Here is an 18,096-nt window from a genome sequence, read left to right as displayed (position 1 = left end):
TATTCCGCATTGATAAACTGACTTATGTGTAATGCCGGTCACATACGTGAAAAGTGTGACAGGCTGATCTGACACTGTCTCCAACTCTCAGCTGTTTCACTAACAACTTAGCATGATGTCATGGAATGCAGAAGTTATGCAAGGACACATTTGTCCTCAAATAAAAAAATCTTCAGCTACAACATTTAGATAATAATAACAAACCCTTATGATGCAAGAGTGAAATCAAATCAAAGGATCAACATTGCAAGTCATCTCATGTGGGCAAGAATGGGGAATTCATATAAGTAGACATCTGACCCATAAATGTTTTTTTGGGGTGGGGTGATAATGGGGGCGAGGAGGTGAAAGAGACATTTCTTCTTTCATTATGCTTTCAAACAGAGCGGTTATGATATTGTACGTCCCCTCAACTTTTGCTTGTATAGAAGTATCATCCAAAATACCAATAAGGTAAACACCTTACTGCCCCTCCACTGACCACCTCCATCACAGCCGTCTTCCAGGTTTGTATTCACAGAGTGAAGAATTGTGATGAATGTCAAATTATAGAGTGACGTAAAAGACTGTTAATTAAGAAACCCCCCCCAGATCTGAGCTAAATAAATCAGATTCGGGTCACTTTGAACGTAGCCAAAATAAACTCATGGCAGCATAAAGCATTTCTTCCCCTTTTTTTTTTATCCAGAAATGAAAATGTATCTTAGTTCCTCTCTCACCTTTGCCCTTCACCTTAGAGTCCCTCATGGACAACCTCCATAGGCCACGCAGGCGGCTGCCATGGTCTCCTCCGCCTGCATGGTCTCCTCCGCCTGCCTGGTCCTCACGCACACATGCAGCCAGCAGCAGCAGTAAGCCGTGAAACAGCAGGGAAACATCCATAGCGCTTCCTCCAGGTCAGCGTTTCGCAAACTATGGGGCTAGACCCAAAACCAGGGCAGCGGGTTTGAATCCTTCGGGTCCCCCCATGACCACAACGTGTGTTTTATCGACTCCGGGTTCAGAGAGACTAAATTTACTCCTGGGCTGAAGAAGCTTTAACCTTAACCCTAGAGGTCACACGGCCATCATCTGCATCCTGCCATGTCCGTGATTGAAACCCCCACAGAGAGGCCACAAACCTGGGCCTGGTCTCTCCCTCGTCAGCCCTCTACCTCCACAGATCCAGGCCGGGCCTATAGCCGTGGATATTCCTCTGAGCGCGGTGTCCTCCTGAGTAGAAACACAGTCTGTCCCCCTGCATGCACTCTTTTATCTGCTCTCCAACTCTCTACTGTGACACAGAGATAAATACACATGAAGACAAGCAAGGAAACACAGACACACACACATATACGACACACACATACAAGATATACACACGCATGTACATTTTGATTTGATGTTTTTTTTTCTCGTGTCTTACATACAGGTGTATGCCCAGCCCATATGGGCTTACAAGACACATAAACAATAGGTATATAATAGTATACTTGACAATTAGGACATATAGACCAAGATGGCCACAAAAAAAAGAAAATACAATAAAACGTAATATAACACAAGCTGTAAGCAATGTATGTAAACAAAGAAACAAGAGGAATTCATATACAATTATATAGGATATAGTGTGTTTTGTCTCAAGTGCCATGCTTTCTCCTGCAAAAAATCCTGCAAAACTGAAGATGTCCTCCACAAAAAAACAACTCAACATACAACTCTCAGACTGCCAAAACAAATCCGGATTTACAATTTGAATTTTCTCAAATAAAGCCCTCCTCAAATCGGTGTACAAATGGCAATAAAAAACAAATGATATTCATCTTCCACCACTCCCAGATCACATAGAACACACAACCGCTCCTCCTCAGGTTTACCTTGGAATCTACCCACTTCCACAGCCAATGGCAGGGTGCCAGACCTCAACTGGGCACACATAGACCTCCGTCTTCTCTTTAAATTTAACATTACATAAGGTTCAGTAAAATACTCATTTTTTATTACAACATATCTTCTAAGTTTAGGTTTTTTCCATATCTCCACCTTCCACTTATCCTGATCGATTGTTGATAATTTTGTTTTAATTATGTGAACCTTACACTGCAGATTGTTCATAAAAATCATACTTAAGTCAGCAGAAGAAAAAATCATGGACATCTCTCTTGACCAGGGATGACCGTGTGCTCCGTCCCAGTTAAATATCTTTTTTGTCACCCTGTCATTTGGCAGCTGGACCAGACGGTTCCATAACCTCACCATTTCACCTTTTTGCTTGACCAAGCATGAGTCCCAACCCATGTCCCCTTATATAGCCCCTTTTGGTGTATATTTATGGACTCCCAAGAAGTATCTCATGGCACGGTTCTGGATAGCATTACATTCAGGTGCATCATCAAAACCCCATACTCCAGCAGCATAAAATAAAACAGAACCCACCATTGAATCAAATAATTGTGTAAATGTTGAAAACCCAAGGTCAGTGCACACTTTCATTTTACTCAACACACCCCCTAGCGCCCTTCCTGCTGACTCACAGTATTTTCCTTCCTTCTATGAAGCTCATGTACTCATTAAAGATGAAACCAAGATATTTATAAGAATGTGTAAATCAGGGGCGTTGGTTCAAATTGAAATATATGGTTACTCTGCTGTTCATCAAGTCTCCATTTCCTGCACCAAGAACTCATAATATTCAACATGTTTTGTAAATTTGCTTCATTTTCTGCAAACAGAACAATATCATCAGCGTACAATAAAATACTTAGGATTATATTATCTATTGGAATACCAAGATTGGCTTGCTTAATTTCTTGCCCCAGGTCATTAACATAAAGGGAGAACAAAGTGGGAGAAAGCACATCTCCCTGTTTTACACCGAATGGGGTGGGGAGCCAGCCGGTCTTAACATCATTCAGCTGCACAGGCAGATGGGGCCTAAGGCTTTTGATAGCCTTAAAAAATAGACCCATCAATACCATAACAAATTAATTTATAATCCAAAAGCTCTATTAATCCATCTATTAATAATACAAGACACAATTTTCTTTAATATATATATATATTTTACTTTTGTTCAATCTCTCAGCGTTTTCTGCACAATACCCTGAAATACCGTCATCAATACAATCACTCTCCTAAAGAACATTACTGGTTCAAAGACGTCACGTTAAGACTTGTCCAACATGTGTTTCAGCTGAGTCAGCTATCATTATTTTGACATTTTGATTTATCAGCGGGAGAAGGGAAGCCGCAGAGACAAGACGGGGATAAACTTCATGAAGGGAGAGTCCACCCTATCTATGATCTCAGGACAGTCCAATGGGTATCTGTAAACACTGACGACCATCTCCCTGAGCTGGAGTTGGTACTGAGCGGTACAACATTATAGAAAGAACGTGAATTCCATTTTTGATGTTAGACTTTAAATGTTTGCGTATGGCCTACGGCAGACATGCGTGTGTGTAAACAATGTATGCCAGGGTTTGGAACGTGAATGACACTTGCATCCCGTGGGACAGGATTGTGATTTGTCAAATCGAGCCGCCATCACATGATTTGACATTCCTTTCATGATGCCCACGCCCGACATCTAGGTTCCCACCCTGTCGCTATGCTGCAACAATGACTAAAGTCTGTGATGAGTCAACCTGCCTGTACAGTATCATCACAGTAACAGCCGATACCAGGACCAGATCAAAATGCATAAGAGTTATTTACAACACAAAAACACGAGCTAGGCACAAAAGTGCAGCCTGATAGTCTGACTATCAACAACAGATTGAAACGTGTGGTGATATAACAGCATGTTTCCTCCTGCTTTTTCCATATACAGTATGTGAGAATGAGTTCTGATAAGCAGCCGATTGTCCTTCAGAACAGAACATCTGTCCACGCGGGCCGTATCTGAGTGAAGTCACGTGATAAATGAATGCCAGTAAACTCATAGATTAAGTGAGGCTTGTTTTATTCATTGAATAACAAAATGGTAATTGAATATAATGTAAAAAGAGTGACAGGCAAGAATAGGACAAATTCCGGAAATCTCACGATTCAATTCAGATTCTTGGCATCACTATTAGATGAAAAGACGATTCTCGATTCAATACATGTGTAGATTTGATTCTAGATTGCTGTTCTGAGTGACTCTTCCCATTTGACTGTGGTAGACAGTTAGCGTTAATACTGTAGGTCTCAAAGAAAAAAAAAAAAAAAAAAAAAAGGGAATAGATTCAATTTGATTGATTCATACGTGAATCGATTGTCCCCTCATTCATACATACTAGCAGAGTCATCTGAGAGTTGTAGACATTCAGTGCTACATTTAGTTGAATCATATTCTAAGACACATAATACTTCTACAGGTAGGATTAAATAGTCGTCAACATCTGTTGCAACGTACCTGTACAGTCAAAAGAAAGACCCAAAAAGTGCAAAAGTCAATGGACAGAACAAGGCATATTTTCATGATTCAATGCAGTCTGGTGGATAGATAATTGTTTACAGTATAAGTAGAATCTGTGTGAAATATCACATTACACATGCAGCCTAATAAAACTGAAAATTGCACGCATGATATATTATGGAGTTGTCACTTAGTGAATCACCATGTGAATGGCACGTTAGTAAATCTAAAATCTAGAACAATCTCATGGGTTTTCATTATGATGTCAAATACGGTATGATGGATACGAGTATGGAATGTAAAAACAAACCCCACAATATAGAAGCAGAATAAGGCAATGGAAATCAATTATTTCTAATTTCTGAATACATGGTTCAATAACATTGTGTTGAAATAGAGTCTATTTGAAATATAGACTCTTTCTACGTGGCGTGTGGGTTAAGAGGCTCCCTTGGCTCTCAGCTTCGATAGCAGCGTCTCGTTCTTCCGGCACTCCTGTTGACGAGAAGATATGTAGACGATGAGAAAAAGGACACAAAACTTCACAGTTGCTTGAATTGTGTAGTGGGGACTGAGCAAAAAGATGGTAAATGGACTGCATTTCTATATCTCTTTTTTAGTGCTGTGAATAGATACAAAAAAAAATGTAACTAATTAATCTCAGTTTTCTGTAATTAATCTAGATAAAAAATCTAATTTTTCTACTTAAGACCGAAGCTTGTAACAGATATTTACTTGAGTTAATCATGGAATTAATGTAAAATCAACACAAAGAAAGTATATTTAGATTCAAATACTATTTTAATAGCTTTCCTTGAATACAGTTTCTCTCCTGTGAAATACAAATGTTCAACAAAACCATCAACATTGACTCACCTCTTTCTTATATCCGCGGCGCTAACAAGAGATAAAAACAACTCAGGCCTATGTTAAAGTGCAGATTGGCTTAGAGGACAATAATGTCTTGTATGAACTACCAGTAATATAAATCATATGAACAACAAAAATGTGTTCCATCTTCATGTCAGATGATTTTCAAAAAGGTGCATGAGTCAATGCAAAAAAAGAACAAGCAACTATACTGCTGAAAGTTGAGAACGTTGAAAAATGTTCACTCCATAGATTAATCTAGATACATTTTTTTAACGCTTTAAATAATTTAAATTAATCTCCAAAGTTAAAGCATTAACTTTGACAGCCTAGTCTTTTTATCTTAACCCTTTCACTACCACACTACAGAAGGTTAACCTTTCACGGTTAACAGTCTGTAGTGTGGTAGTGAAAGGGTTAACACTTTGTCGTGTGGCAGTGAAAGGGTTAACCTTATGTAGTGTGGTAGTGAAAGGGTTAACACTTTGTCGTGTGGCAGTGAAATGATTAACATTTGGTAGTGAAAGGTGTTACAAAGGGTCAGATTAAACCGAATATATATATTTATTGCTTGAGATCCCTTGTATAATATTTGTATATCGTTTGATATCCCTTGTATATTCTTTGTATATATACACGGAATATCCCTTTACCTGGGTACAAACCAGACCATAATATTCGTTCTCCTATTGGACAGCGACCCCTAGGCGCCAACGGCCATACCCCCAATGGCAAGTTCAAAGGCAACACCAAGGCATGTCTCAACATGTCCAGGTTTGCGCAGTAATACGAGACAGAACTGAGGTTGGCACTAGATTATTCACCTTACGTATAAATACGTCGCAGGTGGATACAGCAGTGTTCTTATCCTAAACGTTGAAGCCTTCACCACGAGACAACGTGCCGTGAAGTGGGCCTCTTTGCCCTTGAATAGAGCCTTGAGAACCGCGTGCGAATATATAGCTAAAGTGTCAGAGTTTAACGCAGTATCGTTGAGTTCGACTTATTCTAATGTGAAGTAATAGTCTATCATTTATAGTGTATCGTGCGGCTACCGTTCTTCAGTGATCAGCATTACCACCGGTTCGTCGTACCTATAGCTAGTGCACTTATCCAGGCTGGGCGGCCTAAACTCGTGCCACCACCCGAGGAGTCCTAGACGAGAACCGTTGGATATGTACACCGGAGAACCTACACCGGCGAATGCAGAGCCTTTTCTGGCTGGATTATATTGCTTTGGTACCGTGACTGCTGGAGCAGAGAACAGTCTACCCCACTATCGTGTGGGATCTACCCCTGTGAGGAGCACCCTCGAGCCCGCCTCTAGGACCAGAGGCTGGCTAGCTTTCATCCATGCTGTCGGGCATACTGGATTATAGCTGTTGCTTTGTCTGCGGACCAAGGGAGTACTGCACTGGCTCCTGTATCTGGAGCCTCGTTATTCCGCGTTGACCCAGACTTTGCACCCGAACATTCCTCTACCCTGCCGGCTTACAACCGGAGGGAACCCCCCAGTGTCTCCAGCTGACTACTAGTGTGCCTTATGTAATTGCTATGCTACAGGTGGCGTCAGTTATACCCATCTTACTATTCTCATGGACTTACGCTCTTGACCTACTTTAAGTGTTCTTCGCCTTACAAGCGCGAGTATAATTCTCAATCTGTAACCTACCGTTGCTTGCTCTAATAATAATAAATCCCTTAACCTGTCACAGTGGTGTCAGGAGAACTGCCTCTCCCTGAACGTCAGCAAAACAAAAGAGATGATTGTGGACTTCAGGAGGTCGGGGGTCAAGGACTACAGCCCCCTCAGCATCGACGGGGCACCGGTTGAGAGAGTGAACAGTTTCAAGTACCTCGGAGCCCACATATCCGAGGACTTGACATGGACCACACACATTGACAGTGTTGTGAAGAAGGCACGACAACGCCTCTACTTCCTCAGGCGCCTAAGGAAGTTCCAAGTCAGTCAGAAGATCCTTAGGAACTTCTACTCATGTACAATAGAGAGCATCCTGACCGGCAACATCACCTCCTGGTTTGGGAATAGCACTGCACAAGACCGTAGCAGACTACAAAGAGTGACACGTTCAGCCGAACACACAATTGGAGGGGGGCTTCCCACCCTCCAGAACATTTACAACAAGCGGTGCAAGGGGAAGGCTAAGAGAATTATTAAGGACTCGAGCCACCCGAACAACTGCCTCTTTGAACTGCTGCGGTCAGGCAAGCGATACCGGAGTCTTAAGGCGAGCACAGAAAGACTCAGAAGAAGCTTCTATCCCCAGGCCATCAGGCTGCTAAACGAACAATAATCACTATGCGGCAACCATCAAATGCACACATGCACACAGCACACACACCCACACGCACACACTCACTCAAACAAACAACACACTGCAGCACCCACTCTCCACACTTTAGATCACACAAACACACTTACACTTTATATTTATTGATGGGGGATTTGCACTACAACTCGTACACCTACTGTGAATTGTACCTAAATTGCACCTCGTCCCATTCTCCATTTCTGCCTTGCACTATATAGTATTGTATATTAGTACACTGCACAGTATTGTATATTGTATGGTAACTACGTCTATTCTGCATCGAACATTGTACATATGTCTAAACTGAACACTGTGACCTCATCTTTTTTTGCTTCTAATTTTGCTATGTTATTTTATTTCATACTTATCTTGTCTTGCACAGTCTCTGGAGCGCAACAGTAAGAAGCATTTTGTATAAAAGTATTCTGTACTTCTGTATGACAACTATTAAAGAAACTTGAAACTTGAAACTCTAACTAGAACTTTATGTGTCATTGCCGTATTCTTGTGTGGGTGTTCACCAGATATATTCATGTACTGTATGGCCAGTAATTAAAGTACATAACTAAGTAGTGGTTTAATAATACCATACTCTCAATACAGTCAGGGAATTGTACCCCTCAGTTACAATTGGTCCTTCGAGCCGGAGAGTATCAGTGTAATATCTAATATAATATTGATATTAACCATGGCCAGCGGTGAACTCCCCAAGCGGCTCTCCCAAGCTAGAACGCCCGCAGCGCAGACGTCAGCCACCTCCCTATCTAGAGGAATACGCTGTCAGTCTAATACCTAGCTTTATACAGACGTTAAATGCGGATAAAGCGGATAGTCAAAGCATGTAAAATCCTACCGACCAGGCGACCCTGCCAGTAGAGACCCTAGTGGGTTCTAATGTAACTGACCAAGCTCACGGGGGGGACCAGGGGGGACATGACATGACTATACCCCCAGACAACGTCAACGGGACGGTCCCCGGAGAGCTCCAGGATAAAGAAAGCGCTCCAGGGACAGAACCCGACACACTACCAGAAGAGAAGCGCGCCCAGGAGATAGACCTCGGGGCGCGCCAAGAGAACAGATCTCCAACGAGCACTGTCAGAAGCCGATCACCTCCGTCAGTGTCTTCCCCCAGCGAAGCGGACCAGATGCTGGCGCAGGCATTCATCGCCACCCTGGCAGCCTCCACTGAACGCGATCGACTCCAAGCACAGACGCTTAGTGAGCGCAAACATTCTTCCATGGAACAAGAGCGCCTCCGGGCGCAACAACTAAGTGAGCGCGAACACTCTACCATGGAAAGAGAACGCCTGCAGGCTCAACAGACGAGTGAGCGCGAACAATCTGCAGACCAACGAGAGCGCCTTCACGCGCAACTCCAAGCGCAAGCCCTTAGTGAACGCGAACACTCTGCAACCCAGCGAGAGCGCTTCCAGGCGCAGCAAAGGAGTGAAGACGACCGCATACGACTGGAGACCAGACGCCTCCAGACGGAAGAGAACATTGAAAGAGACCGCGCCGATGCACAGCGCGCAGCCGGCAATGCACAGCGCGACGCCGCCAATGCCCAGCGCGACGCACAGCGCGACACCGCCGATGCACAGCGCGCCGCCGCCAATGCACAGCGCGACGCAGCCCAGGCCCAGCGCGAAGCAGAGCGCGACATCGCCCACGTCCAGCGCGAAGCAGAGCACAACCGGCTACAGGCGCAGATAATGGAACAATTGATTGCCAGGGCGACACCCCCTCTCTCCGCACGGAGCTCCAGGGCATCATCACGACAAGGGTCTAGGGCACCTTCCCCTACCCGACCAAGTGACCCGGAACCCGGCCAACAGAAGGATCCTATCTACATCTCCGAACCCCCTCCCCGACCGGTCCATACGAGACCCAGCAACCGGGAAGAACCGGCCTATGCCGCCGAGAGACTGAATAGAAGACTTCAAGACCTAGAAGACCTAGCAGAGGAAGAGGAAGAGGAGGAAGGTCAAGCCCACCAGCAGCAACGTACTCCACAGGACCAGGAGGCCCAGTACAGCCCAGACTTCACCCCCGAGTCACTGCACTACAAAACCCCGACTCAACTCAAGGGTGAGTTTGACGCACAGCCAGCACCGAGGAACAGCACCTGGGTACCCGGCCTCTGGTACCAACCAAGTACCAGCCCACGACAACACGTACGGGGAGACTTGCCCAGGAGGCCTCTTCCCCAACGCTCACCGATGTGCTGGCATATTCCAACTCAAGCACCCCATACTCCGCGGCTCTAGTGGCCCTCGACCAGCGTTATGGACGCATATGGGACTACGTGATACAAGAAATAAGGAATATTGACCGTCTCCCCCCAGCCACAGACAATAGAGCATTGGATGACCTCTCTATCAAGGTACAATCCCTGGTAGGGATGCTGGGGTCCCAAAAGGAAAAAGGGAGAAATGAACTATATGCTAACTCTAATGTAGAACGAATACTAGAGAAGCTCCCTCCAGCCCGCCAAGAGCGCTTTCGGCGGCAGAGAGACCACCGTGATCCCGACGGTCCCGAGCCATCCCTCCTAGACCTGGCCGACTTCCTCGCGAGAGAAGTCAGCAGCCTACGACTGGATACGTTCGTGCGGCGTGGACCAAGCCCAAGAGATGGACCTCGGAGATCTAATGATAACCGCCGGTCGGTGACCGTTATGCACCAAGCCGAATCAGTACCGCGGCACAAGAACCACAACACCCCCTCGACGAAAGAGAAGTGGAAGATTGTATGCCAGTACTGCGAGAAAGAACATTGGCTGTCTCAATGTGACACTTTCAAGAAGATGACCGCTGACGAGGTGAGTCAGTGGATCAAAGCCAACCGCCGCTGCGCGCGCAGCCATATGGCAGCCGAGTGCCGCTTAAAGAAGAAATGCAGCAGGTGTGACAGCGCCCACTTGGATGTCTTGCATGACAGCAACAGGAAGAAACTCGCACCCCCAAGTAGCTCGAGAGTAAACGTCATGTATATCGACCCCGCCAGCAGCGGGAGCTCCCGAGTGCTCTTGAAAGTGGTCCGAGTGATATTAAGCTACGAGGACAAGGTCATGGACACTTACGCCGTCCTTGACGATGGGTCAGAAAGACTCTCCTCCTCGCATCCGCTGCAGCCCGGCTGGGTCTGCGGGGGAGCGAAGAAACAATGACAATTCGTACTATAAGAAGAGACCTGAAGACCATAAAGGGTGAAAATGTCTCCTTCACTATCGCAGCAATCGGGCAGCCCGAGAAGCAGTATAGGATTACTAACGCTTTCACCAGCCAAGACATAGGCCTGTCACAGTACACCTACCCCATCCCCAAGCTGATGGAAAAATACGTGCACCTACGTCAACTACCTATACCGCTCATCGACGGCGCCACCCCGACCCTGCTCATAGGATCCGACCACGCACACCTCATCGTCCCAACGGACCGGGTCCACATCGGGCCCAGAGGCTGTCCAGCAGCAGTCGAGACCCGCCTAGGATGGACACTACAAGGCCCCCTCTCCAGGTCTCCCAACCGACCAGCAGCCACTCGCTGCCTCCACTCCAGAATAACAGAAGAAGACACCACCCTCTTACAGCATGTCGAGAGGCTATGGACATTAGACACAATGCCCTTTAAGAATGAAAAGAAACTCGTTCGTTTCAAAGGAAGACACTTATGCCATAACCCTCCTCGAGCAGAGGACAAAGAGAGTCGAGGTCAAGGGAGTGATGAGATACGCAACTCCACTCTTGAGGCGAGAGGGTATGCCCACCTTCCACGCCTCAAAAGAAGCGACGGAGCGATATCTACTGAACACCGAGCGGCGTCTAGCCAGAGACCCCACTCAAGCCACTGTGTACCGCGCTGAGATTGACAAGCTAATCACAGCGGGACACAAAGAAAATTGACATTCAAGAGGCCGATCAGACGACCGAATCATGGTACGTGCCCCACCACAAGGTCCACCACAACGGCAAGGATCGTATTGTGTTCAACTGCAGCTACCAGATCAGACTACAGAATCTGAATAAAGAACTCTTGCCCGGCCCAACACTCGGCCCCTCTCTACTAGGCGTGTTTCTACGTTTCCGCCAAGACAAGGTGGCCATCAGCGGCGACATCAAAGGGATGTTCCTGCAGGTGCGACTAGTGGAAGAGGACAAGCCCCTGCTGCGGTTCTTATGGAGAGAGAGGATCGGGGATGAGCAACCATCCATCTACCAATGGGAGGTCCTCCCTTTCGGAACCACATGCAGCCCATGCTGTGCTACGTTCGCACTGCAAAAACATGTCGCAGAGGACCCAGCAGCTGACGAGGAGGTCCGACAAAGTGTAGAGAGGTTTCTACGTGGACAACTGTCTGCAAAGCGTCTCGACGCCAGAAGAAGCCGAAGCCCTCCTACTCAAGCTCCGCGCCTCCCTGATCAAAGGCGGCTTTGATCTCCGGCAGTGGGCCAGCAGCGACCCTCAAGTACTTCGCAGCCTCTCCCCAGAGAACAAGGCAGCAAGCAGCGAGACCTGGATGGCGACCATCCCAGGTGAAGCCCAAGAAATGACATTAGGACTAGTCTGGCGCTTCAAAACAGACTCGCTCCATTACAGACACACACCCCTGACCAAGGAGCAGGGAAGGTCGATTTCACTACCGACCACCAGACGGAGTGTATACAGAACACTCGCCAGACAATATGACCCGTTGGGATGTATCCTACCTTACACAACCAGGGCAAAAATGATTGTACGAAGGCTGTTGGACAAGGAACAGGGCTGGGACAACCCCATACCCGACCACCTTGCCATACCATACTCTCAATACAGTCAGGGAATTGTACCCCTCAGTTACAAAAGGGTTAAAGCTGCACTATGTTTGCAGAGCCTGAAAAATACATTTACTGTAATTATTAGAATTATTCTATCTTGTGTTATCATGAATTAAAAAACTAAATAATTTTTAGGCAGTGTGATCCTGTGATCATAAACAGTGTTCCAGGAATCCAGTTTTCCTGGAAGGACTGTTTGTTTATTCCGTTATGAAAATATACCTTTATCATTCACTTCTCTGACATTGTGCACATTATTTAACACATTTAACACAAGAGTCAGAAACAGATGTTATTTGTGCTCCTACCTCTTTGAATTCCTTGACGGTTTTGAAGTAGAGCCTCTGCTTATCCAGCAGCTCCAGGTACTCATCATTCAACTGGTCTCTTCTCATCTTATTCTCCTGCTTCTTCTTCTCCATCTAGGGAGCCAGAAAGAAGACAAAACATCCTGTACACTACTGTACTCCACTCAGATACCATAGACCTCCAACACACTGGAACATTTTCTATTTAAATAGTGTTGTCTTTACAATGTCTGGCATGATTGAAATTCTTTATTAGGAAAACCCCTTGAGATACAGTATCTCGTTTTCGAGAGGGTCCCAAATTGTATGCAATGTAATACAGAAACAGAAGACACATTTTATTTATATTCTTTTAATAAAAAAATAAAATAAAGAAGAAACACATACAAAAACATACAACAGAACAAGTACACATTATAAGAGGATATAACTCAATCTCCATCATAATAGGCCTACTCCACGGCAGCCACCTGACGATGCCACCGCAGGGCAAACAAATGTGTTTCCCCGCGATGACACCGCCAGGCAGCCGCCGCGAAAAAGGCCCAACAAAACATTCAAAGGGTGAATAGAATACAGGATGTAATAGGTATTGGGCTCCAGGACTGGCAGGAGAAGCAGAGCACAGCCATCCCGCCCATGAGCGCCTCCAAATCAACCAATCGCCCCCCCCCTGCCTAGAAATAAGAGTAGAGCCAAAGCGGCACGGTGGTGTAGTGGATAACACTGTCACCTCACAGCTAGAAGGTCCAGGGTTTGATTCCCGCTTGGGGACCAGGTTTCCAGGTACCCAGGTGGGTATCTCCAAGGCCTTTCTGTGTGGAGTTTGCATGTTTTCCCCATGCTCAAAGAGTCCCCCCCCCCCCCCCCCCCCCGATAAGAGAAACCCAATGGAAAAACATGCACAACAGATCGCTGTCGCGTCCCTGATGAAGACGGACAGGAGCACTTGGATTGGTTCCCGGGGCGCGGCCCCACGCAGACGCCCCTATCTGCTCCCGGCTGCCCTTTGGGGGGAAGGACGACGGGATGGGTCAAGTGCAGAGACTCAATCGCATCAGCGACCCAACTAATTGAATGCGTGTGTGTTCCTGTGTGTGTGCCGCCCATCGCATGTGTGTCTGCCTGCATGCTGAATAAAGACTTCTCAAAGTCCAGTTATTATTATTATACATGTCCTTTTTCAAAATAGGAAGCTTACAGTATAATCAGATGTGTATTCATAATATTATGTTCTACTGTTGCCATTGTGATTGTTGTCCTTGAGGCTGGCATGACCTTGCTATTGATATGAATGTTCCCTTTTGCTATTTACCAAGTTGCAGTCTTCGCACACATTTTCCTAAAGAGCAGTGGAGTGATTTGATTGTATAACTGAATAAAGCAAATCCACAACAAAAACGTTATCTCTTGGGAGACAAGTTTGGAGTTGATTTCATGCAGTGTGCTCGTACGTGGTACAAACGCTCAACGCTTTAAAACCCAATTATGTGCAAATCCATACATAATTAAATTCAACTGGACAATGCATCCGTCACTACATGTCAAATAACTCACAAGCTATTATGATATCAAACACCTTTCCCGTTTCGGGGGGATAAGATGGACTCAATCACTTGCATTAAGGTAAGCTGTAGACTCTACAGTGTAGAGAGTTGACATATGAGAGGGCTTGTGTTACATCCTAAATGTCAGGGTCTCCCCAGTTAATTACAGGCCTGACAGGACAAATGGACTAATTTGCCTTGATACCTGGCCTTGACTGTGGGAAAAATAAATAAAAATCATCCTCTCATATTAGATTAGATTCAAATGTATTGTCATCATACAGCACACATACAGAACAACGAAAAGAGGTTTGGCATCCAACCAGAGTGAAAACATAACAGTAAAGTGCAATGTACAGGTGATTAAACTGGGTATAAAACATATAAATTAGTACTACTGGCTGGGTGTAGTGCTAATCAGATGTATGTACAGAGTTGTAATACCAATATGTACAGTGATACAGGTATAGCCACTATGGTCGTAGTCAGTAAGTGTAGGTAAGGGATATGTACAGATATAGATAAAGTATCTACAGATATGTAAAAGGACTATGTGCAGGTATGTACAGACAGATGATATGCGTGTGTATATATATGCTGTAAATATAACTATATAATGTATGTGTTGTGGTATATACATCACTGTTGTACATGCTATCATACAGAGTATATGGGTAGACTATAGTATGAGGTGGGTAGTTAAGTTTATTATGAATACTATCATTACAGTGTAGGTCAGTTGTAGACAGTGAGTAGTTCAGAGTCCTTAACTATTTTGTATTGTAGCATTGCATCAATGTAGGGCCCAAATAAATATTTGGTGATTATGTCATCATACTTCCATAAATCTGCCACCATGTTCCACACAGGGCCTCCCCCTAACGACAGCCGCTATCCGAGGGTGAAGAACCTTTCTGGGGGGGAGCCGGGGCAGAGCAGACCGTGGTAATGACAGAGGAGTGAGCGGATGGTAACAAACCTTGATGCGGCTCTGTTTGATGCCTTCCACTATCTGCTCCATCTGTCTCAGGAACTGTTCCTTGGCTCCAGAGGACGCCATGGCTCTGAAAACAAACGCAAAACTACAAGTCAGAAGGTAAGAACATCTGTGTTATACTATGTTTTATGTTGCATACGATATTAATATCGCCTGACCGAAATATAGATACTCACTGTTGGAAATTGTCATGGATGGAGTTAAGCAAATTCACCTGGACGAAAATATACAAAATGTGCAGTTTGAAATAAGGTACCGATCCAAGTGAGCTGTTCTGAATTCAATTGGATAATTTATATTTTTTAATCCAAAATCAAATTGAATGCATTTACTTACCTCCTTCTCCAGATACACTTTCTTGTCGTCTAATGTGTTGTACAGAGTAAAGAACTGCTTGGTTTCTTTATGTGTAGCAGACACTGTAAGGCACAAAAAGGGGGAACATTTTGCACGTTAAAGGTGAACTATCTTATAAATGGCCTTTTCCAGGGGTTTGCATTGTTTTCTAGCAATGTGGGGTTGTACCAACACTGTCTATGTCTCTAATTCTCATTTTGGTGCATTCCTCCAGTTCAGATGTCACGAGATCCTCCCCCACTGAACTAAGGCTGCGGTTACATGAAAGGAAAAACAACAACGTTTCATTTAACTTTTCTGAACGTTGCGTTTATGCAGTCAGGTTAGACAGCGTTTGTCTCCTGTATGCGCGGGAGGTATTTGTCGCGTGCACAAGCCAGACAGAGAGAGAGAGCACAGAGCGCGCGTGTGTATAATAATGCAGGACCTGTCGCAGAGGTTTTTAATGGCATGCAACGACACTCAATGTTAGCGTGTGTGTGTGCCTAAAAGCACAGCAGAGAATTATGGCATCATTAAAGGGGAACTCCACTTTTTTTTGGAAATTAGCTTATTTAACATCTTCCCTGGAGTTAGACAAGAAGATGCATACCTTTTTTGTCTCTGTGCGTGCATTTTAGCTTTGGGAATAGACGCTCCGTTAGCATAGCTTAGCTTCATCACTGGAAGTGAGGCAGGACAGTAGCCTTACAGTGCCTTACAGTGTATTGCAAGGTCTGACATTGACCAAACTTGATATGCATGACCTTGGTGGGCTCTAGGTCAACTCCTGAAAAGGGGGTCAATGTCAGACCTTGCAATCAAAAGTTAGGGGGCGCACTGAAATTATGGCAAGGGTTATTAGCCCCCTAACTTTTGATTGCAAAGTCTGACATTGACCCCCTTTTCAGGAGTTGACCTAGAGCCCACCAAGGTCATGCATATCAAGTTTGGTCAATGTCAGACCTTGCAATACACTGTAAGGCACTGTAAGGCTACTGTCCTGCCTCACTTCCAGTGATGAAGCTAAGCTATGCTAACGGAGCGTCTATTCCCAAAGCTAAAATGCACGCACAGAGACAAAAAAGGTATGCATCTTCTTGTCTAACTCCAGGGAAGATGTTAAATAAGCTAATTTCCCAAAAAAGTGGAGTTCCCCTTTAACCGAACTCAGCCCAACGTCTCTTCACAGTCCATTATTTTCTGCACGTCGGCAGATCTATGTCGGTGTACGTTACTCCACTTCTCCTTAAACTTATATTACGATACCATTTCCAATCACAGCTCACGAGCAAAACCTGCTCTCTCGTAAATTACACACTGGACTGTATAGCCTTTTTTCTCCTGCTCCAACAACTGTCTGGCATTTAGTACAATACGCAGGTGCGTGGGCTCAGGCTGTCTATACAGTGCGATAAAAGGACATATAATAAGCGCCTTTGCATTGTAAGTAACCGTTGCATTTGTACTGTGTTCATTCAATAAATATAGTTGTCATGGCGTGAGAGGGACGAGGAGTTGTGATGATTATCTCAAGATAATAAACGCCCGTTTATAAAGAACCAACCTGTGTCCGTGTCGTTGGGGAGAGAGCTACAGCCTATACAGGTCTATCGGTCTATCTACATTACGCTTGTGACGGAGACAGACTTTTCGGAACCTTCATTTTGGGAGAAATAAATAATACGTTTAATAATAAGTAAGACAACGGATACGTTTAACGAATTCCATATAAATCAATAGTTTATTATCCGTGGCCTGCCGTGTGTTTTAATCTGGACCTTCAGAGCAGTTTGTCTCGAACATTGGCTATAGGCTTCTAAAACAATTGAATAGGCTAAACTTCGTTTTAAACTTCTTGAATTCACATTTCTTTAGTTTGCAATAATGCAACTGCAAGCCAATGTTCCGAGATATATTACCTTTTATTGGTTAGGTTTAACGGGAGTATTTAACACTCAGACATTCCAGCTGGCTAAAGTGATATTACCATCCCGTATAGGGTTGATATTAGGAGTCATCATAATCGGACTTTATAGAGTGAAATAGGACATCATGAACAATGTAAGAGAGCACAATAACACACATAAACACATCACATACCTACATACCTCCCCATCCTCCCGCTTCCTCAAACGAAGGAATAGAAAATTTAAAAAAGAGGACATGTCCTCTTTTCACGCCCTGTCCGGGGTTTATAAATTCATGAAAATGTCCGGGTTTTTCAGTTTCACGGCAATTTGCGAGCGTCCGTTCACGCAACATTAACGGCTAATCCTGAAAGAAAGAACAGACCCCCGACTGGCAGAATGGACCGAAATACTTTTTTGTCCCTTATCCTGCTACTCTCGGAAGACGTGCAGCTAAACCCCGGACCCAGCCACGTCAGGACCCCCGTCAGGACGCGAACCCAGACGCGACGACTGGGTCTGGCACTACAGGATGCAACGATGGCTTCGGGTGCCTACTTTCCACCCGACGCCGGAGCAATCAACACACCCGCCG

At 45.0% G+C, this 18,096-nt stretch overlaps 2 protein-coding genes across 2 annotated transcripts in view; both read right to left on the bottom strand.

Annotated features, from left to right (window-relative positions):
• The window catches only part of LOC311228112 (fibroblast growth factor 4A-like), a gene marked incomplete at both ends in the record, with an annotated part of 5,500 nt that extends 4,618 nt beyond the window's left edge, over positions 1 to 882 (bottom strand). The window contains one exon of the mRNA XM_084314026.1: positions 720 to 882. Coding sequence (XP_084170152.1) covers positions 720 to 882 — 163 coding nt within the window. The remainder of the gene's footprint in view (positions 1 to 719) is intronic.
• Positions 883 to 3,926: 3,044 nt separating this feature from the next.
• The window catches only part of ccdc93 (CCC complex scaffolding subunit CCDC93), a 98,068-nt gene continuing 83,898 nt past the window's right edge, over positions 3,927 to 18,096 (bottom strand). Inside the window, 5 exon segments of the mRNA XM_084314025.1 lie at positions 3,927 to 4,876; positions 12,712 to 12,825; positions 15,238 to 15,322; positions 15,432 to 15,469; positions 15,592 to 15,674. Of these exon segments, the coding sequence (XP_084170151.1) occupies positions 4,820 to 4,876; positions 12,712 to 12,825; positions 15,238 to 15,322; positions 15,432 to 15,469; positions 15,592 to 15,674 (377 nt within the window). The 3' untranslated portion in view covers positions 3,927 to 4,819.

The sequence above is a fragment of the Notolepis coatsorum genome (assembly GCF_963971535.1).
Source record: "Notolepis coatsorum genome assembly, chromosome: 5".
In the NCBI taxonomy this organism is placed as follows: domain Eukaryota; kingdom Metazoa; phylum Chordata; class Actinopteri; order Aulopiformes; family Paralepididae; genus Notolepis; species Notolepis coatsorum.
This window is presented reverse-complemented; position numbering and strand designations above follow the sequence as displayed.